The sequence below is a fragment of the Haliotis cracherodii genome, unplaced genomic scaffold (genome assembly GCF_022045235.1).
Source record: "Haliotis cracherodii isolate W230 unplaced genomic scaffold, xgHalCrac1.p SCAF_14, whole genome shotgun sequence".
In the NCBI taxonomy this organism is placed as follows: domain Eukaryota; kingdom Metazoa; phylum Mollusca; class Gastropoda; order Lepetellida; family Haliotidae; genus Haliotis; species Haliotis cracherodii.
In genome coordinates, this window is record NW_027266269.1 from 23,596,006 (window position 1) to 23,623,648 (window position 27,643).

The window sequence follows — 27,643 nt, forward strand, 5'->3', positions numbered from 1 at the left end:
TCAAGTTAAGATCAGCCCGAGTGTGACGTTGTCAGCGGAATAACCCGACTAGTTTTGAATGCTAAGGGTTGACAGATGAATTGTATAGTTTTGGGGATGAAGGGCTTTTCTGAGCTTTCTGTTATATGTTATGTGGCAATCATTAAAGTTATAAATATCATAATTCTAGGGACTGCATGTTGGAGCAAGCGTGTACAGTTGATAAGCCCAGTCTGGTTAATGCTGCCGTATACGGAGGAATCTGGTTATGAGGACACTGTCATGTGTTAAGTATGAATATTCATATGTTTGAGGTTATTGGTGAGGGACATAACCAGAGGACGTGCATTCAAGGAGTGAGTGAGTGAGTTGGGTTTAACGCCGCTTTTAACAGTATTCCAGTTATATCGCGGCGTGTCAGCTTAATGTGGGGCGTGTCAGCTTAATGTGGGAGGAAAGCCCGAAGTGATGCAGGTCTCAGACGTTTACCACTTCGGTGAAACCCACGAGCAGGGTATTGTGCTGAAAACCTAGAAACATAACCGGGATTCGAACCCGTGCCCCTAGGAGGGTCATATAAAAATGGACATTTAATAATATAATATTCAGTGCTTTTGCATTTTTTCTTTTTAGGGACGGTCATGAAAAAGGTGGACAAGGACATGGGTCAAAAAATATGACAAGCATTAGGGGAGTGTTATTATGTCTCTCACTATTCCCTCTGCACAATACACAACCCCGTTATAAATGACTGGTCCAATCGTAACCCATATGGCCTTGGATTTCTACCTTGTTTTAAAACAGGACACGAGGAAAGAAATATTTCATTCTCGGAGTCTTGTTTCTTCATATTAAAGCCAATATTATTCATCAATTAATAAAAAGATTTGTACTATTCTGCCCTTATGATTAACTTTACTATCTAGATTGTATCTATATAACTGAAGCAGCTATTGATAGTAAGGGTTTTGTCTAAAACCAATGCCAAATGCATACCTTCATAGAGTCTTCAGTTGGGCCTACAGTTAGAATTCACTGTCATAGCATCGTGCCCATGAATGCAGTTTACTAGCATTTAAAAATTGACTGCATTATTTTTTTGCGTTAATGGAGATGTAAACATAAAAAAACAGATTTACACAAAGTATGCACACCGTTTTTTAAACTTTTATACATCAATAAACGCAAAAACATATTGGAGTCAATTCTTATAAATAAATACGTCAACACTAATAACTTCACAAACTACTTACTTAATCATTAACAAAAAGAAATCAGCGACATCGTTCAGCGCAATAAACAAGCCCCGCCCATTTTATTTTCAATCAGTTCAGATCAGTAGTCCATTAGTGGGCGTGGCCTAATGGATTTTTCGGCTTTATGGAAACATGAAACACAAATAAAATTGCCATGGAATCACTTGAAATATTTTTAAAGTTTTTATTTATGGACGATGCATACATCCACATCCAACTGATTTGAGGTGTAAAAACATTCATTCTTTCTGATGGAGGTGCCACCGAATACAATTTATGTTCTTGATAATGTTTGTTTTTTCTACCTATTACATGAACAATGTTTGTGATAAAAAAGACAAAAGATATAAGATGAACTTATACTGATAGAAATAAATAAGGGAACACTTAAAGGAGAATACTTTGTCAGGGTATGGCGTGTTGACAACATTGCCAAAAAATCTTCCTGATATTGCACAACTAACCTCACAACCATCTTTTTATTTTTTTCCCTGTGTATTTCTAAATTACAAGCCCTCTTTATAACAAATCAAGAGATCCATTCACATATCCTCTCGGGGCCACGGATGACCTGAGGCAGTATAACATCGGTGCAGAATTGCATCCCATCGCCGTGCTAGCTTCTGATAGTAAGGGTTCGAATCAAAGACAAGCCCTGATTATGATCCTTGGTTTGTAGGCTACGTACCACATGGGTGATACCGACAAGCAGGTCACGGTGATGACTAACCCAGGGCCATAAGACCCCCGTGGGGACAAACTCGGTCCCCAGCAAGCTTTGCTGCTCAAATTAATCACTGGATGGTCTGGTACAGACTTGATTATATACAGGCCGCCGTCAAGTAGCTGGAATATTGCTGAGTGGGGCCAAATAAACTACAACAGGATCATAAGATCCCAACAGCTAGGGACGCAATTCCGCACAGTCCCCCCTCAAATCACTTTACGACCCCTGACACCAACATACGTATGTACAGTTTTAGTAACTGACGTTATGTTGTTATTACATAATGATACACTTATATGACCTTGATGAGCCGATGAGCTCACTGTAAAGCCTGTCTCTTGGGGCGGGGTAACTCTACCCCCTTGCTACCCCGCCTTCCCCTTGACGACGGCGCCATCTCGTCCATGATGGGGGTGATCAGCTGGAACTGCGGGTCCTTGTGGCTGAAGCAGGCAAAGATGAACCGCCCTGGCCCGAATGGCGTCCTTCCGATCAAGAAGTTGGCAAAGATCTGCTCGTAGCTAGTTGCATCCAGAGGGTACATACCGTTCTGCAAAAGGTTGAAATTGTTTTTTTAGTTTTGTTTGTTGTTTAACACCGTAATATTCCTGTTATGTCACGGCAGTCAAAACATAATCGAGTCTGGACTGGACAATCTAGTGACTGACATCATGATCATCGACCCACGCAGCTGGAATACGATGACACGCAATCAACCAAGTCACTGGCCTCACAATCCGATCCATTTGGGGGCCTTTTGCGACAAGCACAGATTTCTGAAGACCTATATTCTTACCGGAATCCCCAAGGCTCTTTACGAAAATAGCGGGCACGGGTGGCCCAGTCGTCTAAGTCACTGCGATTCGCTGTGCAGAGTTGCATCCCTTGAGCATGCCAGAAACCTATGATTGTGGGTTCAAATCCCGGTTTGCCCCGAATATGTTTCTAAGTTTGTCAGCACCATACCCGTGCTCGTGGGTTTCACTGAAATGGTAAACGTCTGAGACCAGCATCACTTCTCCCACATGAAGCTGATATGCCGCAATATAACTGGAATAATGTTAAAAGCAGTATTAAACCCAACTCACTCACTCACTCACTTTACGTAAATACTGTGACACATGTGCCATGCATTAAGAGATGTTGTATTGATATACAATGACACGGACTGCCCCCCCAAGAATGGCAGGTTGGTCCAGTCTACGGGGCCACAATTCGCAATCCAAAGTCACGTCATTTTGGCTTTTCAGGATTTCGAATCTTAGATTATGGTTCTTGGCAGATAATCATCAGTGTTTCACCAAAACTGTACATGTATAATTAAGGTCTGTGTTTCTTCAGGTTTCACTCCACATTAAACTGACCCGTGAAGATCCGGGGTAGAATAGGTCTTCAGCAACCCATACTTGTCATAAAAGGTGACTAACGGGATCGGGTAGTCAGGCTCTCTTACTTGGTTGATGCATGTCATTGTGTCCCAATTACGTGGATCGATACTCATGATATCAGTCGTTGGATTGTCTGGTCCAGACTCAATTATTTACAGACCGCTGTCATATAGCTGGAATATTGCTGAGTTCGGCGTTAAACAACAAACATGAAGAAGAAAGACATGCATATACTCCGTCAAACATCATTATGGCACATGGCTTTTCGCAATTATTTTCATTAAACACAGTCATGAAACGAAAATTGGTTAAACATTGACCTAAATAAAAATATCAGTTTTGTAATATTTCATGTCCGACTAAAAATATTTTCTTCATTGTTGTGTATTTTTGTGACGATGCTGTAATGGGATTTGACATCCGACAACAATGACATAATTTGTCAAACATACTTGGCTTGTGATTTGGTTAATCCGTGATTTGGTTAATCCTCAGTTAATCCGGCTATACTCACATCTGTCATCTGGTCGATGGCCTTCTTGGCTTGGCTCTTGGCCTCTGCTGGGTCCACGTCACACATTTTTTCATAGAAAACACAGAGCTCGTCCTCATCGATCTCGTTATCTCCTGGAACACCGAAAGGGGAAGTGCAACATGTTATTATATCAGGTCATGTCACAGTCAGGTCATGTCACAGTCAGGTCATGTCAGTCAGGTCATGTCAGTCAGGTCATGTCACAGTCAGGTCATGTCACAGTCAGGTCATGTCAGTCAGGTCATGTCACAGTCAGATCATGTCACAGTCGGGTCATGTCAGTCAGGTCATGTCACAGTCAGATCATGTCACAGTCAGGTCATGTCAGTCAGGTCATGTCACAGTCAGGTCATGTCACAGTCAGGTCATGTCAGTCAGATCATGTCACAGTCAGGTCATGTCACAGTCAGGTCATGTCAGTCAGGTCATGTCAGTCAGGTCATGTCACAGTCAGGTCATGTCATGTCACAGTCAGGTCATGTCAGTCAGGTCATGTCACAGTCAGGTCATGTCAGTCAGGTCATGTCACAGTCAGGTCATGTCACAGTCAGGACTTGACAGGTGCAGAAGGCTGATTGTACTTTTTACGAACTTCATCAACCATCTTCCCCTGTTAGTGTTAAAGCCTTACATATGTCTGCCCTCATCTCTCCACCTCCCATTTATCCCCCTGCCCTCTCCCATCTATCCCCCTGCCCCCTCCCACGCCCCCCCCCCCCCCTTTGTTACAGTCCTTCTGATGTCTACCTAACCTCCCCCTCCCATCTGTCCTCACCTCCCCCTCCCATCTGTCCCCCTACCCCCTCCCTTCTGTCCTCACCTCTCCCCTCCCATCTATCCCCCTACCCCCTCCCATCTACTCCCTACCCCCCCTACCCCCCCCCATTGTTACAGTCCCACTTATGTCTGTCCTCAACTCCCATACATTCCCCCACCCCCCCTGTTGTTACAGTCCCACTTATGTCTGTCCTCACCTCCCATACATTCCCCCACCCCACCCCTGTTGTTACAGTCTCACTTATGTCTGTCCTCACCTCCCATACATTCCCCCAACCCTCCTGTTGTGACAGTCCCACTTATGTCTGTCCTCACCTCCCATACATTCCCCCACCCCTCCTGTTGTGACAGTCTCACTTATGTCTGTCCTCACCTCCCATACATTCCCCCACCCCACCCCTGTTGTTACAGTCCCACTTATGTCTGTCCTCACCTCCCATACATTCCCCCAACCCTCCTGTTGTGACAGTCCCACTTATGTCTGTCCTCACCTCCCATACACCCCCCCCCCTCCCTGTTGTTACAGTCCCACATATGTCTGTCCTCACCTCCCATACATCCCCCCCCCCTCCCTGTTGTTACAGTCCCACATATGTCTGTCCTCACCTCCCATACATCCCCCCCCACCCCCCTGTTGTGACAGTCCCACTTATGTCTGTCCTCACCTCCCATACATTCCCCCACCCCCCCTGTTGTTACAGTCCCACTTATGTCTGTCCTCACCTCCCATACATTCCCCCACCCCACCCCTGTTGTTACAGTCCCAACTATGTCTGTCCTCACCTCCCATACATTCCCCCACCCCCCCCCTGTTGTGACAGTCCCACTTATGTCTGTCCTCATCTCCCATACATCCCCCCACCCCCCCTGTTGTTACAGTCCCACTTATGTCTGTCCTCACCTCCCATACATTCCCCCCCCCCCCCTGTTGTTACAGTCCCACTTATGTCTGTCCTCACCTCCCATACATCCCCCCCCCCCCTGTTGTTACAGTCCCACTTATGTCTGTCCTCACCTCCCATACACCCCCCCCCCCTCCCTGTTGTTACAGTCCCACATATGTCTGTCCTCACCTCCCATACATCCCCCCCCCCTCCCTGTTGTTACAGTCCCACATATGTCTGTCCTCACCTCCCATACATCCCCCCCCCACCCCCCCTGTTGTTACAGTCCCACTTATGTCTGTCCTCACCTCCCATACATTCCCCCACCCCCCCTGTTGTTACAGTCCCACTTATGTCTGTCCTCACCTCCCATACATTCCCCCCACCCCCCCTGTTGTTACAGTCCCACTTATGTCTGTCCTCACCTCCCATACATTCCCCCACCCCCCTGTTGTTACAGTCCTACTGATGTCTGTCCTCACCTCCCATACATTCCCCCACACCCCCGTTGTTACAGTCCCACTTATGTCTGTCCTCACCTCCCATACATTCCCCCACCCCCCCTGTTGTTACAGTCCCACTTATGTCTGTCCTCACCTCCCATACATTCCCCACCCCCTCCCTGTTGTTACAGTCCCACATATGTCTGTCCTCACCTCCCATACATTCCCCCACCCCCCCTGTTGTTACAGTCCCACTTATGTCTGTCCTCACCTCCCATACATTCCCCCAACCCCCCTGTTGTTACAGTCCCACTTATGTCTGTCCTCACCTCCCATACATTCACCCCCCTCTCCCTGTTGTTACAGTCCTACTGATGTCTGTCCTCACCTCCCATACATTCCCCCAACCCCCCTGTTGTTACAGTCCCACTTATGTCTGTCCTCACCTCCCATACATTCCCCCACCCCCCCTGTTGTTACAGTCACACTTATGTCTGTCCTCACCTCCCATACATTCACCCCCCTCTCCCTTTTGTTACAGTCCTACTGATGTCTGTCCTCACCTTCCCCCTTCCCTATTATCCCCACCCCCATCCATTCCCTCTCCCCCACCCCTCCACCCACCCTCCTTCCCTTCTGTCTTTCTGATGTCTCGACTCACCATTCCTGTCAATTATTCTGAAGAGTGTCTCCGGCAGGAGCCTCATCCACACCGGAAAGTTCTGCATCCCCATGGTGCCCGGCAACAACTTCTCCCACATGTTGATCCACTCTGTCAGACTCACCTCGTCTACATCAACGACAACAACATGATCAAGATTATTAACACATCTAGGCTTTTACGTTGAATTTTGGGGAATGTTCTACCCATTGCCGAATAACTGATAGTATCTTAATTCGCTTTTATGATAACAATAATGATGATGATGATGATGGTGACGATGTTAATCATTGCATTGAGTTAATGTGCAGTGTGTTGAGAAGATCAGCAACCCTGCAGAGTCCTTCGCTTGGATGAAGTTGGCTGGTCTGAAAAGTGAAACAGAGCTTTCTGTTTGCTGCTCAGGACCAGTCACTTCCCACTCGAAACCGTCAATGTGTGAATATGTAAATATGAATTGTAGATTATGCAATGGATTTAATGAGACTGTCAAACACATTGTCAGAGGATGCCCAGCTTTGGCACAGACACAGTATCTAAAGCGACATGATGGAATGGCTCGATCCTTTTACTACCGTCTTCGCCATATGCTTGTGGTCCATCCATGGTATGACCCGGAATATGTAGAGGGCGTTACGGAAAATGATAAATACAAAATTCTTTGGAATAGGACCATATACAGCCTCAGACATATCCAGGTCAACAAACCTGATCTTGTCCTTTTTGATAAATTCAATGAAATCAATTATATTGTTGAATTTTCTGTCCCTTTTGACACAAATATGATTGACAAGATTGAGGAAAAACATGGCAAATATACAGACCTCGCTTTCGAAATGTCATGCTTGCATCCCAAGTACCAAGTTGTCCCATTCCCCATTGTTCTTGGTGCCTTAGGTTTGGTACCTCCCAATCTGTTGACTGACATTGGGAGAGTACCCGGGTTTGCTACCAGGAATACATTCTCCGAAAGGTTCTGGGTGGGTTCAACGAGGCAGCGCTTCCTGGGAGAACTCCCATTCGCTGTTTTGGCTGCGTGTAGAGGGAGCAAGGGCCCAGGGCTGATGATGAGCCTAACCAGCCTGACTGTGCCAGGATCACCCAAACCCGCTTTGCTGCATTTTTTTATTTTAATCTGTTCATCCTCATCCTCATCATCATCATCATCATTATTATCTTAAAATATACATAGCACATCTTATTCAGGTACTCCTTGAACAGCAAAGCTGGTTCTACCCTCAACAAACCAATGACAATTTCTTAATTGGCTCTTAAGTCAAATACATGAGGAGAGAAAATATTCTCACGCTTCGGTTGGGAAGAATCACCCTCCACCCGTTCAAACAACACCTCGAAGAACGCCTCGTGGACTTCAGCTGACTTCATGGCCTGTTGCGAATCCTCTGCCCACCCAGTGAAGTTCAGGATACGCTGAAAATGATAAGATTTAACAGGTGCTTTCTATGGAGCTGATTCTGCAAAAGCTAAAACAAATTGACCTGCTTGTGGAACATGAGACTCCTGACTAGAAGCAGACCTCTTGATCGCAAATGAGTGAGTGAGTATGGTTTTACGCCGCTTTTAGCAATATTCCAGCAATATCATAGTGGGGGACACCAGAAATGGGCTTCACACATAGTACATATTTCAGGAATAGACCCCGGGTCTTCGGTGTGTCGAACGAACACTTTAACCACGAGACTACCCCGCTGCCCCCGATGGCGAATAAGGTTATGTTTGTTTGTTTGTTGTTTATTGCTTAACGCCGCACTCAGCAATATTCCAGCTATATGACGGCAGTCTGTAAAAAATCGAGTCTGGACAGACAATCCAGTGATTGGCACCATGAGCATTGATCCACGCATACGATGACATGCATCAACCAAGTCAGCGAGGCTGACCACAAGATCCCGTTAGTCGCATCTTACGACAAGCGTAGTCGCCTTTTACGGGCAACATGGGTTGCTGAAGACCTATTCTACCCCAGATCTTCATGGGTCGAATGAAGTTAGGAGAATGAAAGAATTGATTCTCCAGTAGAGTGTAGAGGAAGAGTTCAATATGAACAATCTGGTCCCTGTCAGTTGTATGTGTGGTTTAAGAGAGAATTAATCGAAGATAATAGGTAGCTTGTCACATTTCAGTTTTCCCGAGTCAACAGTCAATCATTTCCGAGATTGCAGTAGTGAGTGAGTGAGTGAGTTTGGTTTTACGCCGCTTTTAGCAATATTCCAGCAATATCACGGCGGGCGACACCAGAAATGGGCTTCACACATTGTACCCATGTCGAACCAGGGTTTTCAGCATGACGAGCGAACGCTTTAACCACTAGGCTACCCGACTGCCCCTCAAGATTGCAGTAGTAAAGTGCAATGGTATACATTAGACTCGAACTCGGTCTCTTCCGAATTCCGACACTGTTTGTGTTTCTCTCAGCAAGTCCACACTGTGTAATCCGTCATCAACACAAGAAAAACTTTCAATAAACACTCAACGGTGAGGGGCGAAACTACCACTGTAGCAGAAAAGCAATTGCTTACACCTAAAAAACAAACTTGTTTTAACACCTAAAAAAGAAATGAAATGTTTTTCACACTTAAAAAAACCAACACTTTTTATAAGTAAACCTCTATTTATCATCTATGCAGTTAATTATTAATTCAAACTCGAATCGGACATGATAGTTATTGTCTAACTTAAAAATCGGAGTCTTTACACACTTTAGGATTTTCATCTAAAGCAAAACCGCACTCACAATTATTTACATTGCAATGATACCTCGGGTTGTGTTAAAATATGAAAAAATATATAACCATAATTATGAATGAACTTGTAAAACACACACAAAAGCAATATCGATACGTTTTAGTTCATTGTAGATGTTTCCTGAATAAAAGCAATATCTATACGTTTTAGTTCATTGTAGATGTTTCCTGAATAAAAGTCGAAAATGTGTTGGGGGGGTGGGGGAGGAATCACGCATATATATATATATTACTAGTATAAAAACATTATAATAAAATTACCAATATTTTTCAGAAATAAAATCTAACATAAACGGCCCCCAAATGCAGGAAATAGAGTTTAAGAGCATCGAATGTTTAAAAAAATTCTGGGGGAGCCTACCTTAAACCTCCCAGCCAGCCCTCACGACATTGATTTTGCTTATACTTAAAATTACCCAAGGTGCACCCCTGACTGTGGTCGTATTGTTTTTGTGTATTCTTCAGCGACACTGTTTAGTACATTTAATTAGGATAGCTGAAGCGGTTGTTGTCAGCACAGGTACTACAGATATGTTCACCATCATCTTCCCAAGGCAAGGGAGTTAACAAAATATATAAAAGTCCAGTTTCCACCCTTGCCAAACTAGGCTGGTATTATGGAGTTACATTTTGGCTATAGATTCTCTTGCTCCACAGTTAACAAATACTAAACCAGAATCTACTATAAATCGTTGTGTAATTTCTTTCTGTTTTGGGGGCACGGGCCAGTTGTCTAGGGCACCGCTCTTCGCGGTGCAGAGTTGCGTCCATTGGGCATGCTAGAAACCTATGATTGTGGGTTCGAATCCTAGTTCGCCCCAATTATGTTTCTAGGTTTGTGAACACCATACCCGTGCTCGTAGCTTTCACCTGCATCACTTCGAGCTTTCCTCCCACATTAAGCTGACACGCCGTGATATAACTGGAATACTGTTAAAAGCGGCGTTAAACCCAACTCACTCACTCACTCTTTCTGTTTTTGTTTTGTGTGTTACCTTCTTGATGAAGTCCAGATCACGCATTTCCAGCTTCCCGTTTCCATCTGCGTCTGGAAGTAAACATTCGACAGGATCATAGCAGACTTGCATTATGATTTAATCATTTCGTTCACAAAACACCAACGTTAAGGATTGTTTCACCATACATTGTAAGTTGCCATCCTTCATGAATAGGCGCAACGTTTAAAGATTAACGTCTTTATTCTAGAGATTCTCAGGGGATTCTTCTGGCTTCTTCCACCTGAGGACCGCCTCCATGGTCTAATGGATAGGGAGTCTGCCCTGAGAGCGGAGGGTTAGTGCTTCGGTTAGTGCGTCGTACTTAATATGTTAAAAGATGGTATTTGTTGTTACCCTGGCTGGCGCATAATGGTGTAATATGCCTGAGTAGAGTATCCGTATTAAACTACGATATGGTACCTTTACACACACTCGCATGCACACATATAAACACACATGAACACAGACATGCAGATACAGACACACACATACACATACACACACATATTAGTATATACATACAAAGATACACACACAGAAAGAGATGCACACACACACACACACACACACACACACACACACACACACACACACACACACACATATATATATATATACACATATTCACACACAGACACACATACAGAAAATTAGACACACACACACACACACACACACACACACATATATATATATATATATATATATATATATATATATATATATATATATACATATTCACACAGACACACATACAGACAATTAGAAACACACACATACATATATTTATATATATATACATATTCACACACAGACAATTAAACATACACACACTTATATATATATATATATATATATATATATATATATAGAGAGAGAGAGAGAGAGAGAGAGAGAGATACATACACCCACAGACACAGATAGACACACAGACACACACATAGTCACACATACACCTCTAGCTTGAATTAGCTGTGCAGTGTTACGTCCCTTAGGCAAAAAAAAAAAATATGGTCATAGGTTCGCCCTGATCAGGACTATTGCGGCGTTGAACAACAAACAAACAATACTTCTTTTGCAGAAGATTTCTATGCACAGCATGTTTGCTTGTTTGTTTGTTTGTTGTTTAACGTGCACTCAGCAATATTCCAGCTATAAGACAGTGGTCTGTAAATAATCGAGTCTGGACCAGACAATCAAGTGATTGACATCATGAGCATTGAACCACGCGATTGGGAAACGATACATGCATCCACCAAGTCAGCGAGTCTGACTACCCGATCCCGTAAGTTGCCTCTTACAACAAGCATTGTCGCCTTTAACGGCAAGCATGGGTTGCTGAAGACCTATTCTACCCCTGATCTTCAAGGGTCAAGCATGGGTTGCTGAAGACCTATTCTATCCCGGATCTTCACGGGTCTCAAGCATGGGTTGCTGAAGACCTATTCTACCCCGGATCTTCACGGGTCACAAGCATGGGTTGCTGAAGACCTATTCTACCCCGGATCTTCACGGGTCACAAGCATGGGTTGCTGAAGACCTATTCTACCCCGGATCTTCACGGGTCACAAGCATGGGTTGCTGAAGACCTATTCTACCCCGGATCTTCACGGGTCACAAGCATGGGTTGCTGAAGACCTATTCTACCCCGGATCTTCAAGGGTCAAGCATGGGTTGCTGAAGACCTATTCTACCCTGGATCTTCACGGGTCTGCATGGGTGTGACCAGCTGTGAGAAGATATTTGCTTACTTTTCAGAGTGGTTCGTCTTGCCTGCTTCAGCCACAAGGACCCACAGTTCCTTCAAAGACGACCGTCATTTATCTGCCATATTGTTGAGTGCAGCGTTAAACAACAGACAAACGAGGGTGCTACCCCAGATCAGAATACAGGTTACCATGGATACAGATTCAAGTAATAAAGGTGTGGTTTTCTCACCAAAAAAGTTGAAATAGTACTCCAGCTTCTCAATCTGGAACTGTGACAAGAACATCTTCCTGCTGAAAACAAATATCATCAATATTATAAGGTGAGGTGTGGTGAAATGGGGTTTAACGTCGCGTTCAAGAATATTGCACTTTTATAGCGACGTGCGTGCACGTGTGTGTGTTTGGCTGCTTGTACTACTCCAGACTGGTAACGAGTTGGCACACTGAGATACAAGGCCGCCACAGGAACTCGAATATATTCGTATAGAGAGAAAAAATCACGCCCTCTATATACAGTCTCTATGTATATAGATGGGTGTGATTTTTTTCTATACGAATATATTATGTTATACACGCTATCATCGAGTTCCTGTGCATGCCATCCCACTCAGACACACAGTATACTGACTCCGAGCCGACCAGTCCATGTTTTAGCCCCTAATGCCGAGCGCCAGACATGGTAATAAGTACCATCTTTTACGTCTTTTGATATGACGCGACCGGGGATCGAACCCCGGACCTTCCGCTCACCGCGTGGGCGCTCTACCACTAGACCACGGGGGCAGTCCAATATTATAAGAGACAAACATAATACAGTCAAGTCCCGTTAATCCGTCATGGTTGGTTGCATATGATTATGTCGGATTAACGAGTATGTCAGATAAACGAGATTAAGTAGTATCAACGTTCGTGATCGAAAATCGGACAACTCTTATAGATAACGCTACAAACACGTAATAAAAAAATAAAAATGAAATATTCATATTGTTATGTTACATTGTTAGAGGAATATGCTTTCCAATCATACAATCTCTAAAGCTCAACACAAAACAACTGTTACGGGCTGTAAGACTGATTCAAAATACTTTAAAATGCATAGTCTGGAATGGAAGTCGCAAATTCGAAACTGGCACCGCAAAGTCATAGAAAGCCGCTTTCTAAGTGGCTAACGTTGACTTCCTGTTAGTCATTTGATTGGTCGGTCAAAGTTCGCGAAATTTTGTTCTGACGTGCCCTGTGATGGGATGTCCTCGGCGATAGCGAGAACTTGTATCTGATTTTAATGAGAATGAGGTAGTCTAAACATGTGATTAATCCTCTTTTCTACATTCAGTGTTCCCGCTGGCTTTTGAAAAGAGGAAACCCTGATGGTAACAGACAAGCTGACTTTGTTCGAAAAATGTACTTATATGAACATCACCGATGTTTTGTTCAACAACAAATATTTATATATGAGTACTTTATTTGCCGGTTGTGTGTGTGTGTGTGTGTGTGTGTGTGTGTGTGTGTGTGTGTTTGTGTGTGTGAGAGAGAGAGAGAGAGAGAGAGAGAGCGTGTGTGAGTGTCTAAACTCAAACAATGTGAAAAGTGGGAGCCGCTGTGAAAATTTACTGAATGACAAAATATTTCAGTCGCTATATAAATCGACATCGACTGCAGGCAGATGTCCTTTTTTGACAGATTGACTGAAAATTATAATGACGCTCAAAACGGCTTCAAAGCACGCCAATAGACTAATTTTGCTAGGATTAGAAGCCAAAAAATATACATGTGCATGTATGTGCATTTTCTTTCAAGCCTATGTCATTGTCCCTGGAACCTTCACGATCTTAATAACTACTCTATAGAATTTAGTGTATGTACAGGCCTAGCTGACGATAGTCTGATGACTTACAGACCCTGATACAAATATATATCAAATACAGCCCATGCAAGTCTATAATGTTTGGCAAGTCTAGATTACTGCAGTATCGGGAATGAAGAGAGTCACTGGGCTCCCTTTTATTATATTTTTATTAAGATAACTGAACAACTGTCTTTTCTGTACGATATGTTCACCGTCCACACACTCGTTAACACCAGGGCCCACTTGCACAAAGCGATCTTAGCGCTAAGACTATCGTAAGCCTATGTTAAAGTATGGGAGTTAAGATCATCTTAAATTAGCGCTAACATCGCTTTGTGCGAGTTGGCCCTGCAGATCTTAGCTCTCGCTATCGCTAAACAAAGATCTGAGGATATCCCATTACGGGTCACGTCAGAATGACGTGCCTATATTCACCTCACCTCATTTACATACATACGTGTACATACATACTTCTGTATCCTATGAGACTCATATTTGACCATATGACCTTGGATAATTCATGCTTGGTAGTTCTCTCTGACCCAGACAAGACAGCATATCGCATGTCCCCCGCCCCGGGAGTACAATTACGTGTCCATTGTTAAAAGGGGTAGTTGTGTTACAATTCCATCGCGGACGCTGACTGACGTCATGACACCCTACATACCTATGAGAGAAAAAACACTCCAAACAACAACGAAAGACAAACTCAGTAAAGCGCGGTAAAGTCGTTCGGTTAATGTCCCCCAGAAGCAACACAATGCGGTCAAGGCTGCGCGAGGAATGACGTCACTGTCAGATCTTAACTCGTTCTGCGCATGTCGCCACGCGCAGCGTGCAAAAAAAGGTTTGGAGGTGGCAAGTATTCTGGTTCTGGAGAGAAATATAATAGATTGCTAACTTACATAATGTTGGTACTGGCTCACAATTTGATTTCACTATTAAGTTGAAGCCTAATTATATCACGCTTTTGAACAATTCAGCTTGGTTTGTTTGTCTGCCTTAATGAATTCTAAATTGCATTTTAATTGCATTTGTGTTCTCGCAGATCAATACACATAATCTAATACGCATAGCAAGATACGGAAACGAAACTCATTAGCCAGATACAGGCAACCTTATACATTCCCTGAATACGGGCAACTTAACACATTAGCCAGATAAGGGCAACCAAATACATTATAGCCAGATACGGGCAACCTGATGCATTGCCTGAATACGGGCAACCTAACACATTAGCCAGATACGGGCAACCTAATACATAAGCAAGATACAGGCAACCTTATACATTAGCCAGATACGGGCAACCTAACACATAAGGCAGATACGGGCAACCTAAAACATAAGCCAGATACGGGCAACCTTATACATTAACCAGATACGGGCAACCTAACACAATAGCCAGATACGGGCAACCTAATACATTAGCCAGATACGGGCAACCTAACACATAAGCCAGATACGGGCAACCTAACACATTGGCTGAATACGGGCAACCTAATACATGAGCCAGATACGGGCAACATAATACATTGGCTGGAACGGGCAACCTAATACATTAGCCAGATACGGACAATCTAACACAATAGAAAGATACGGGCAACCTAACACATTGGCTGGATACGGGCAACCTAATACATTAGCCAGATACGGACAATCTAACACAATAGAAAGATACGGGCAACCTAACACATTGGCTGGATACGGGCAACCTAATACATTAGCCAGATACGGGCAACCTAATACATTAGACAGATACGGGCAACCTAATACATTAGACAGATACGGGCAACCTAATACATTAGACAGATACGGGCAACCTAACACATTAGGCAGATACGGGCAACCTAAAACTTTTGCCAGATACGGGCAATTCAACCTAATACATTAGGCAGATACGGGCAACCTAATACATTTGCCAGATACGGGCAACTTAACACATTAGCCAGATACGGGCAACCTAATAAATTAGCCAGATACGGGCAGCCTAACACATTAGCCAGATACGGGCAGCCTAACACATTAGCCAGATACGGGCAGCCTAACACATTAGACAGATACAGGCAACCTTGTACATTACCTGAATACGGGCAACTTAACACATTAGCCAGATACGGGCAACATGATGCATTAGCCAGATACGGGTAGCCTGATGCATTAGCCATACGGGCAACCTTATACATTAGCCAGATACGGGCAACCTAACACATTAGAGAGATACGGGCAACCTAATACATTAGACAAATACGGGCAACCTAATACATTAGACAGATACGGGCAACCTAATACATTAGCCAGATACGGGCAACCTAACACATTAGGCAGATACGGGCAACCTAATACATTATAGCCAGATACGGGCAACCTAACACATTAGGCAGATACGGGCAACCTAACACATAAGCCAGATACGGGCAACCTAATATATTAGGCGGATACGGGCAACCTAACATATAAGCCAGATACGGGCAACCTAATACATTAGGCAGATACCGGCAGCCTAACACATAAGGCAGATACGGGCAACCTAACACAATAGCTAGATACGGGCAACCTAACACATTAGGCAGATGCAGGCAACCTAACACCTTAGACAAATACGGGCAACCTAATACATTAGACAGATACAGGCAACCTAACACATTAACCAGATACGGGCAACCTAACACATTAACCAGATACGGGCAACCTAACACATAAGCCAGATACGGGCAACCTAATACATTAGACAGATACGGGCAACCTAATATATTAGCCAGATACAGGCAACCTAACACATTAGCCAGATACGGGCAACCTAGCACATTAGACAAATACGGGCAACCTAACACATAAGCCAGATACGGGCAACCTTATACATTAGCCAAATACGGGCAACCTAACACATTAGGCAGATACGGGCAACCTAACACCTTAGACAAATACGGGCAACCTTATACATTACACACATACGGGCAACCTAATACATTAGCCATATACGGGCAACCTAACACATTAGGCAGATACAGGCAACCTAACACATTAGCAAGATACAGGCAACGTAACACATTAGGCAGATACAGGCAACCTAACACATTAGGCAGATACGGGCAACCTAACACATTAGGCAGATACGGGCAACCTAACACATTAGACAAATACGGGCAACCTAATACATTAGACAGATACGGGCAATTTAACACAATAGCTAGATACGGGCAACATAACACAATAGCCAGAGACGGGCAACCTAATACATTAGCCAGATAAGGGCAACCTAACACATTAGGCAGATACAGGCAACCTAACACATTAGCCAGATACAGGCAACATAACACATTAGGCAGATACAGGCAACCTAACACATTAGGCAGATACGGGCAACCTAACACAATAGCTAGATACGGGCAATCTAACACATTAGGCAGATACAGGCAACCTAACACATAAGCCAGATACGGGCAACCTAACACATTAACCAGATACGGGCAACCTAACACATTAGGCAGATACGGGCAACCTAACACATTAGCCAGATACCGGCAACCTAACACAATAGCCAGATACGGGCAACCTAACACAATAGCTAGATACGGGCAACCTAACACATTGGCTGGATACGGGCAACCTAACACATTAGACAGATGAGGGCAACCTAACACATCAACTGGATACTGTCAACCTAACACATTAACTTAGATACTAAGTTTCAAGTTACTAAGTTGAAATTTCAAGATACATTAGTTGAAAGTTCAAGATACTAAGTTGAAAGTTCAAGATAGTATCTGGAAATTTCAACTTAGTATCTGGAAATTTCAAAATAGTATCTGGAAATTTCAACTTAGCATCTGGAAATTTCAACTAATGTATCTTGAAATTTCAACTTAGTAACTTGAAACTTAGTATCTAACAAATGGCCCTTAAAGGCTTCCGTAGTTTTCACGTTGTTTTCACTCTGTGCTCACTCTGTTCCTCTATCTTCTAATCTCCATCAAACTGAACTTCAGGCACTGTATGACCAGCTCCCCAAGCCCTGTATCATTATGGGCGATTTAAATCGACACAATCCACTTTGGGGTAGTGCCAATACAATCAGTAAAGGGAAGGTCTTAGAAGATTTCATTTCAAACAATGATTTATGTATTTTTAATGATAATTACAAAACCTATTTCTGATCTTAACGAATTCGAATGGTCGGTCCACGGTGACCTCTGTGGCTGTGACCATTTCCTGACGATATTAAAACCTGTTACCCCGTCTGACGTTCCTCCTTCAACAAGATGGAACTTTTCCAAAGCTAACTGGCCATTATTTGAAATACTGACCTTAAATAAATTAACACCTGCTCTTTTTACTGACGATTTTTTTACTGATCCAATACAAGCATTCCCTGATGAACTGAATAAAATAGCTGATGCTGTATACCTAAGTCCTTTATAAAGCCACATATCCGTAAACTATGGTTTAACAATGACTGCAAACAAGCTAGTAAGGTAAGGAAAAAAACTAAACACTATTTCCGTCGCCATCTTCCGGTGCATAATTTGAATAAACTTAAAATTTTTCTATCTTGCAGGTAGCTGAAAGTGAGTGAGTGAGTATGGTTTTACGCCGCTTTTAGCAATATTCCAGCAATATCACGGCGGGGGACACCAGAAATGGGCTTCACACATTGTATCCATGTCGGGAATCGAGCCCGGGTCTTCGGCGTGACGAGCGAACGCTTTAACAACTAGGCTACCCGACCGCAAGTACCCACGGTCCCTAGTGAGGTGGCCTAACTTTGGTTGCTGGTGATCATAGCCCATTATTATATTGTATTGTTGAATGATAATTTATTCTTTTAAATGTTCCAACTAGTATCAACATAGAAACTGTGATACTCTTGTCATTATACCGTCCATCGCTGACAGGTTTTAATTCAGTCTAAATATATTTATCATAATTGTCTAAGTTCGCGTCACGATGTGACGTTACATTTTAACTCACTCACTCAATAGTTACTTGTTGACATAAGAATATAAAACTTACATTGTGAAGGACATTCAGAACATTTCCATGGAATATAACGCATTCGTAGATCTTTGTAATAATCACGTATAGGCAGAACGCCACATTCATCTTAAGCAGTTTTACTGTCTATGTTTTGATTACATTTATATTCAGTGTTGTTAATTTCTCTAAAAAACATAACACCAGATTCGAAAATGTGATGATTACGTTGTACATTCCTAATACTTACACATAGTTAGGATTTTTCACATTTAAAATGCTGTCTAAACAATATATACGTACATGTACATTTGCCATTCATTAACTTTCGCTCCAATGTTGTTATTTTTTTTTTCTAAATTTTATGTTTTTTAAAGGAATCTATACCCCTTTGGTGTACAAGGGAGAAAAACAATTCCCAAATCCCTGAAGAGTCACATATCATTGCATATAATAACTCACAAACACTATAATTTGCATTAATTCATATTGCAGCGGCATATATTCCGAAGGCTGCCTCACAGAAATATATTGACATACTTTACTCACGTCAACAGTTTAGTTTGAATAACTAAACTATTGACGTGAGTAAAAGCATAGTTATTTACTGATAGAAGAACATGTATTTGCAGCAGACTTTGTTAGAAGCAGTGGAGTATAATTTCTGACGACTCTACTCTCCGTCAGAAATATAGAGCGATACCAGTATAAGCCTATAAAGATCCACTCAGCCACACTGCCAACGGAAAATACCGGCAACTGTACTTGCATATTTCGTTTCTCGTTTGTGTTTATCCACATGCGATCGTAAGCAGAAATTATTGTTATGCAACACTACAGTCATTGTTGAATTTGAATGTAACGTATCATATTGACATACGACCTGAATAAGCTACAAACCAAGTGGCCGGTTGATTAAGGTATAGGTTACAGTTTAACGTATAATCAGTTATTATGTATAATACCTGACAGTTTCAGGCATTATACATAATACACTCAGCCTTTCTACATTGTAACTTAAATTATACGTTTTAACTGTAACATATAGAGCGTTAAACGGTGAATGTACATACGTCTCTTCCTGAAGCCCCATTTCTGCGTCTCTGTTTCAGGGGGAAGGCGTAAATGAAAAAAACTTGCAAGTACCCCTGGGTACAAGCCTGTCACGTGCTACCTCGACAATATAGGTCAAAGGTTGAGAGAAAAAAGACTATCGGGGGTGCGGCGAAATTCGGATATGTTTAAGAATGTTACACATGATAAACTACAGTAAACTACGGTTATAACGAACTCAAAGGGACTACTAATTTTAGTTCGTTATAACCGTAGTTCGTTAAAAGTACTTATACAGCATGACTACAGCAAGTAGTCAGGACCAAAAAGTAATTTCCGTCAGTTCGTTATAAGCATGTTCATTATAACCGTAGTTCGTTAAAAGTACATATACAGCATGACTACAGCAAGTAGTCAGGACCAAAAAATAATTTCCGTCAGTTCGTTATAAGCATGTTCGTTATAACCGTAGTTCGTTAAAAGTACATATACAGCATGACTACAGCAAGTAGTCAGGACCAAAAAGTAATTTCCGTCAGTTCGTTATAAGCATGTTCGTTATAACCGTAGTTCGTTAAAAGTACATATACAGCATGACTACAGCAAGTAGTCAGGACCAAAAAGTAATTTCCGTCAGTTCGTTATAAGCATGTTCGTTATAACCGTAGTTTACTGTATGTTTGTCTTTTTCATATTACTCGGCCGGGGATCGAACCACCGACCTCCCAGGCCCGAAAAAAGTCGGAATCTAAATATAACATGATGCCTTCATGACGTTTGAAAAGTTAATTAATTATACCAATCTCTTGAAACCTAAGGGGCGGTCGGGTAGCCTAGTGGTTAAAGCGTTCGCTCGTCACGCCGAAGACCCGCGTTCGATTCCCGACATGGGTACAATGTGTGAAGCCCATTTCTGGTGTCCCCCGCCGTGATATTGCTGGAATATTGCTAAAAGCGGCGTAAAACCAAACTCACTCACTCACTCACTTGAAACCTAAATGTTTCTAAACATACGTACTCTTTCATTTCACAAATGTCGGTTCCCATGGCAACTGGAAAGAGGGATGATATCCAAACCTATTAATATGATAATATTTCCAGGCGGATGGTCCCTTTGTTAAACGCAATGCCTGATAAAAAGATTAACTGCAATATTGCAGTGGGTCCCTGTTTTATATGTCGACTAACTGCCACGCTTGGCTTCCTGTGGGCTATAATCACCCTCAGCTTCTGCAACAAAACGCCGACACACTGACCTTTCCCATTTGCTGTGAGAAACTAAATGCTGTATTTGTCATACGCAGTACAGCAAGGTTGTCCCGGTTAAAATACTTTCATGCTGTCAGGCTTGTTTTTGAAAGGATACGTGTTCGGATACTGCTTCAAAATACACATGTTTTAGCTATCCCATAAACAATTTTCATGACACACTTTCGTTTGGACATCAGGCATAAGGAACATTAACCTTTTTGTGTAAAATCTGAGGACAATTTTTTTGCACTTTTTTTCTGGAATTATTTTTAAACACTAAGTACTATTGGTATTACGTAATAGGTATTCTGGCGAATCAAGTACGTAAGATGTGGTTACTATTTAACTAGAACTTGAATATATAGTCATGTTGTCGTTAAAAGGCTTCAATCGAGAGTCAAAGCGTGTCAAAGCGTCCAGGAATTTGGAAAGTTCAAATTGTCAATAAAAAGTTTCAATTCACAATAACCACCCCTGGTTCCAATGCAGTTTTCAAAATAATTGTATTCAGCATGATATGTTACAGTTTGTACCATATCTAAAGTATTTTAATAATTAAGGCAATTAATATAACCTCTTTTGTTCCGCTAGTGATACTTAGGTTTTCTCTTAGTGAGATTTTAAATCTTGAACTGGGAAACCGCAAGACGCACCCAAAACAATCTCATTAGCAATATTCCTACCATAGGGCGTCAGGGACCTCACGTTACGTGACCATCTGGGGAACGTTAACGTCTCCGGCGTGAACATAACGGACAACTTCTTTAAAGGCCGCCATCGATCATTATAAGCGCTGCTTAATCCCCAAACAAGGCTGACATTTGTGTGTTATTCCTTGCGTCGCTTGGTCTTGTTACAATTGTCCTCAACGGAAGTCATAATGTATTACCCAGAGGAATTCCGTTGTATGTAGGTCACGACTTACCTCAGATAAGTCCTTCCTGTCTATGGATATCTCTCACTAGCTTCGTTGGACCTCCGCCCGGAGAGCGGAAGGTCCGGGGTTCGATCCCCGGCCGCGTCATCCCAAAAGACGTTAAAAGATGGTACTTGTTGTTACCATGTCTGGCGCTCGGCATTAAGGGTCTAAAACAAGGACTGGTCGGCTCGGTGTCAGTATACTGTGTCTGAGTGGGGTATTCATGTTAAACTGCGGCATGGTATCTCAGTGGGCTAGCACTATATATCGGCATCAGTCCGGACTAGTACAAGCAGACACACAAATACACACATGTACATAGACGTCGCTATATAAGTGCAATAATCTTGGACGCGACGTTAAACCCCATTTCACCTCACCTTCGTTGGACCACTTACTCCCCAACACCTTCGTCAGACTAAACCTGAGACATTTCAGCTGACAGAGAAAACCTGCACGACAGTGATATCGTCACAGATTATGCAAACATTTTAATCTGCACTTAACCCAGATGTGCCGCAGTCTTCTATTGCTATCCAGCTCCGTCATTTGTGTCGCTTCACGCAGATTCAACTCACATGTGTAAGCTTACAACATACATTTATGACCGGGTAAGGTGACGTTTTATATTACACATATGACGCACTGGGACAACATATACTCTCTTGGCGTCATTGGGGGGGGGGGGGGGGGGGGGGGGGGCGGCTGGCCCAGTCGTCTAAGGCGCTGCGATTAGCTGTGCAGAGTTGCGTCCCTTGGGCACGCCAGAAACCTATGATTGTGGGTTCGAATCCCGGTTCGCCCCGATTATGTTTCTAGGTTTGTCAGCACCATACCCGTGCCCGTGGGTTTCACCGAAGTGGTAAACGTCTGAGACCTGCACCACCTGCAGGATTTACCCTGGAGTAGTCAAGGGAGGTAAGCGTACAAAAGTGGGACCAGGATTTACCCTGGAGTAGTCAAGGGAGGTAAGCGTACAAAAGTGGGACCAGGATTTACCCTGGAATAGTCAAGGGAGGTAAGCGTACAAAGGTGGGACCAGGATTTACCCTGGAATAGTCAAGGGAGGTAAGCGTACAAAGGTGGGACCAGGATTTACCCTGGAATAGTCAAGGGAGGTAAGCGTACAACAGTGGGACCAGGATTTAACCTGGAATAGTCAAGGGAGGTAAGCGTACAACAGTGGGACCAAGATTTAACCTGGAATAGTCAAGGGAGGTAAGCGTACAACAGTGGGACCAGGATTTAACCTGGAATAGTCAAGGGAGGTAAGCGTACAAAAGTGGGACCAGGATTTACCCTGGAGTAGTCAAGGGAGGTAAGCGTACAACAGTGGGACCAGGATTTACCCTGGAATAGTCACGGGAGGTAAGCGTACAAAAGTGGGACCAGGATTTACCCTGGAATAGTCAAGGGAGGTAAGCGTACAAAAGTGGGACCAGGATTTACCCTGGAATAGTCAAGGGAGGCAAGCGTACAAAAGTGGGACCAGGATTTAACCTGGAATAGTCAAGGGAGGTAAGCGTACAAAAGTGGGACCAGGATTTAACCTGGAATAGTCAAGGGAGGTAAGCGTACAAAAGTGGGACCAGGATTTAACCTGGAGTAGTCAAGGGAGGTAAGCGTACAACAGTGGGACCAGGATTTAACCTGGAATAGTCAAGGGAGGTAAGCGTACAAAAGTGGGACCAGGATTTACCCTGGAATAGTCAAGGGAGGTAAGCGTACAAAAGTGGGACCAGGATTTACCCTGGAATAGCCAAGGGAGGCAAGCGTACAAAGGTGGGACCAGGATTTAACCTGGAATAGCCAAGGGAGGTAAGCGTACAAAAGTGGGACCAGGATTTACCCTGGAATAGTCAAGGGAGGTAAGCGTACAAAAGTGGGACCAGGATTTAACCTGGAGTAGTCAAGGGAGGTAAGCGTACAAAAGTGGGACCAGGATTTAACCTGGAGTAGTCAAGGGAGGTAAGCGTACAAAAGTGGGACCAGGATTTAACCTGGAGTAGTCAAGGGAGGTAAGCGTACAACAGTGGGACCAGGATTTAACCTGGAATAGTCAAGGGAGGTAAGCGTACAACAGTGGGACCAGGATTTAACCTGGAATAGTCAAGGGAGGTAAGCGTACAACAGTGGGACCAGGATTTAACCTGGAATAGTCAAGGGAGGTAAGCGTACAAAAGTGGGACCAGGATTTACCCTGGAATAGTCAAGGGAGGTAAGCGTACAACAGTGGGACCAGGATTTAACCTGGAATAGTCAAGGGAGGTAAGCGTACAACAGTGGGACCAGGATTTAACCTGGAATAGTCAAGGGAGGTAAGCGTACAAAAGTGGGACCAGGATTTAACCTGGAATAGTCAAGGGAGGTAAGCGTACAACAGTGGGACCAGGATTTACCCTGGAATAGTCAAGGGAGGTAAGCGTACAAAAGTGGGACCAGGATTTACCCTGGAATAGCCAAGGGAGGCAAGCGTACAAAGGTGGGACCAGGATTTACCCTGGAATAGTCAAGGAAGGTAAGCGTACAAAAGTGGGACCAGGATTTACCCTGGAATAGCCAAGGGAGGCAAGCGTACAAAGGTGGGACCAGGATTTAACCTGGAATAGCCAAGGGAGGTAAGCGTACAAAAGTGGGACCAGGATTTAACCTGGAATAGTCAAGGGAGGTAAGCGTACAAAAGTGGGACCAGGATTTAACCTGGAATGGTCAACGGAGGTAAGCAAACAAAAGTGGGACCAGGATTTACCCTGGAATAGCCAAGGGAGGTAAGTGTACAAAAATGGGACCAGGATTTACCCTGGAATAGTCAAGGGAGGTAAGCGTACAAAAGTCGGACTAGGATTTAACCCGGAATAGTCAAGGGAGGTAGCGTACAAAAGTGGGACCAGGATTTAACCTGGAATAGTCAAGGGAGGTAAGCGTACAAAGGTGGGACCAGGATTTACCCTGGAATAGTCAAGGGAGGTAAGCGTACAAAAGTCGGACTAGGATTTAACCCGGAATAGTCAAGGGAGGTAGCGTACAAAAGTGGGAATAGGATATACCCTGGAATAATCAAGGTGTAAGCATATTTTTGTTCCGCCCAAATTTAGTTCCGATCCGGAAAAAATATCCCAATTAAATGCATAACATTGCAGTAAAAATGTCCCGACCCTACAATGAAAAGTCCCGGTTGACAGGAACAAATGTTAAGGTGTGTTTATGATTATATGTATATGTATGTGTATGGTGTGTATATTGTTAATGTAAAACGGGAAAACTAAGACACACAATCGCAATACAAATAAACATAATCTTAAAGAAAAACAAAAGAATATATGAAAAAAGGAAAGCATGAAACAAATCCCGCTAGTTAATTAATGATAAAAGCAAATGTGAAAACATAAATTAAACAAAAAGGCAGTTGACAGTCAAGTGTCGGGATGAAGTATCCGGAAGACTTAATAGAAAATAAGAATTTTGTTTACCATGGTAACAGAGATATATAAAAACAACAACATTATTTAAATGCATATATTGTTTTTACAAAAATGCCAAGGTGACAACAAAATAACCAAGCCCCATTTTTACCACAGACCCTCTCTTTTAGACACTTGACAGTTTCCCAAGGTAGAACATATTTGTGTCAGACCGTCTCTGTAGTCTAATGGTAGAGCGTCCGCTGGGAGTGCGGAACGTCCGGGGTTCGATCCCCGGCCGCGTCATACCAAACGACGTTAAAAGATGGTACTTGTTGTTACCCTGTCTGGTGCTCGGCATTAAGGTTCTAAAACAAGGACTGGGGGGTCAGTATACTGTGTCTGAGTGGGGTATTTTCATGTGAAACTGGGGCATGGTATCTAAGTGAGTTAGCACTATTAATCGGCATCAGTCCGGACTAGTACAAGCAGCCACACACACACACACGTGCATGCACGTCGCTATATAAGTGCAATAATCTTGAACCCCATTTCACCTCACCTCAAATATGTGTTTCGCACCGTTGAGCCCACGACCTAAAGACTCTTGTTGAACTGACCAGTTCTGTCATCCCGACCAGCAGGCAAACACAATGCTCAGCGTCCGTGAGTGCAGTTTTAAAGATCACTCGAAATAAAATCAATTAATACTCACTGCATACAACAAACAGGCACAGACATAGCTCGCTATGAATTAAAGCGCCGTTATTCCAGTCCGGACTAGTACAAGCAGACACACACACACACACACACACACATACACACACACACACACACGTACATGCACGTCGCTATATAAATGCAATAATCTTGGACGCGACGTTGAACCCCATCTCACCTCTACTCAAAGCACCAAATCTTGTTTATACTGCCTTTAAATATTGCACTTTCAGTCTGTCGTGTGCTGCCATTGCAATTGCTATGCAGTAATTTGTATTGATTTGATAACCTAGTTAATTTTGTATACAATTGTTGATTGTATACCATTTGCAGTTTGTTTGTTGGTTTCACACTACGGGTTAACATATTGTTTCACTTTGGGAATCAACGGGTAACATTTAATACAGGACACGCCTGAACGCCTCAATAACGATGTCCTTACATCTGGTCATTAATAGTTCACTACCTTATACAACACCAAAACTGGTATAATTTGATAAGGCAGTGGTAACCTAAAATTATACAGAAAATATTTTTACCTCTTTTATCCGAGGTACTTGCACTCGTCACGAAGAAGGTCCCAGTTTCTCAAGAACACGTGACTTAAACGGTGTCCTGTTCTCTTTACGAAATGAATAACAAAGGTCATTTAAATCGCCAGCAGCAGTGAACGTAACTCAACAAGCGCACAGCCAAAAATAGGACAGGTTGAAGCAGACCAAGGTTATACATGACGCATTTGGGGAGGGTGTGTTATATGCTGGCCAATCACTGCGTGTTTCGCACCGTTGAGCCCACGACCTTGAGACTCGGTGGGCCTTGGATCAGTTGGATCTATTCTTACTGCACTAACCAGTTCTGTCATCTAGACCAGCAGGCAAACACAATGCTCAGTGTCAGTGTGTGCAGATTTATAGAAATAGAATCAATTCATACTCACTGCATACAACGAACAGGCACAGACATAGCTCGCTATTGATGTCATAGTGCATCAATAAAAAAAACAGAAATTCTGTGAATACCAACCTCGCAATAGATATGTGTACCCTACTCACACACAGGAGTCCCAAAGAGGGACAGGTCAGCCGAAATTGCTGAGACAGAAGGCGACCTCTTAAACACTTAAAGCAACAAAACAACAAGAAACCAAACATGGTAACGAACAGCGGCTTGCAGATGCCATGACCTTCAAAAATACACTGCCGGACAAAAGAAAATATACAGCCATGTTTGAGTGTGGCTAAAAATAAAACAAACAAGAAATGGCGAGTCATCCGTAATGTAATTAATACGAGTATCACAGTTGGGATTTGAACCAAGGTTTGCAGTGGTTCGACGATCGTTTTGATCGTTTTACAAT

General features: G+C 43.1%; 1 protein-coding gene across 4 annotated transcripts; it reads right to left on the bottom strand.

Moving 5' to 3' along the window:
* Positions 1–497: 497 nt before the first annotated feature.
* Positions 498–26,991, bottom strand: LOC139460643 (sarcoplasmic calcium-binding proteins I, III, and IV-like). Of its 4 annotated transcripts, none has more exons than XM_071242111.1 (7): positions 26,823–26,991; positions 12,352–12,413; positions 10,411–10,463; positions 7,958–8,081; positions 6,651–6,779; positions 3,865–3,977; positions 498–2,512 (listed from the first exon to the last, which is right to left on the bottom strand). In XM_071242111.1, the coding sequence occupies exons 2-7, from the start codon at positions 12,404–12,406 to the stop codon at positions 2,282–2,284; spliced, it is 705 nt and encodes a 234-aa protein (XP_071098212.1). In that variant the 5' UTR covers positions 12,407–12,413; positions 26,823–26,991; the 3' UTR covers positions 498–2,281. The 4 variants fall into 4 exon arrangements, with proteins under 4 accessions (XP_071098212.1, XP_071098215.1, XP_071098213.1 ...); XM_071242114.1 differs by lacking the exon at positions 26,823–26,991 and adding an exon at positions 26,126–26,155; XM_071242112.1 differs by lacking the exon at positions 26,823–26,991 and adding an exon at positions 22,543–22,603.
* Between the last annotated feature and the right edge of the window lie 652 nt (positions 26,992–27,643).

Bases quoted from the DNA above. Each gene is read 5' to 3' on its own strand.
- LOC139460643 (XM_071242110.1), bottom strand. From the start codon at position 20,032: ATGGGGCTTCAGGAAGAGAC. The intron at 12,414-20,012 runs GTATGTACATTC...ATTTGTTTTCAG, and splicing joins ATGGGGCTTCAGGAAGAGAC to CAGGAAGATGTTCTTGTCAC. The intron at 10,464-12,351 runs GTGAGAAAACCA...GTTTACTTCCAG, and splicing joins GTACTATTTCAACTTTTTTG to ACGCAGATGGAAACGGGAAG.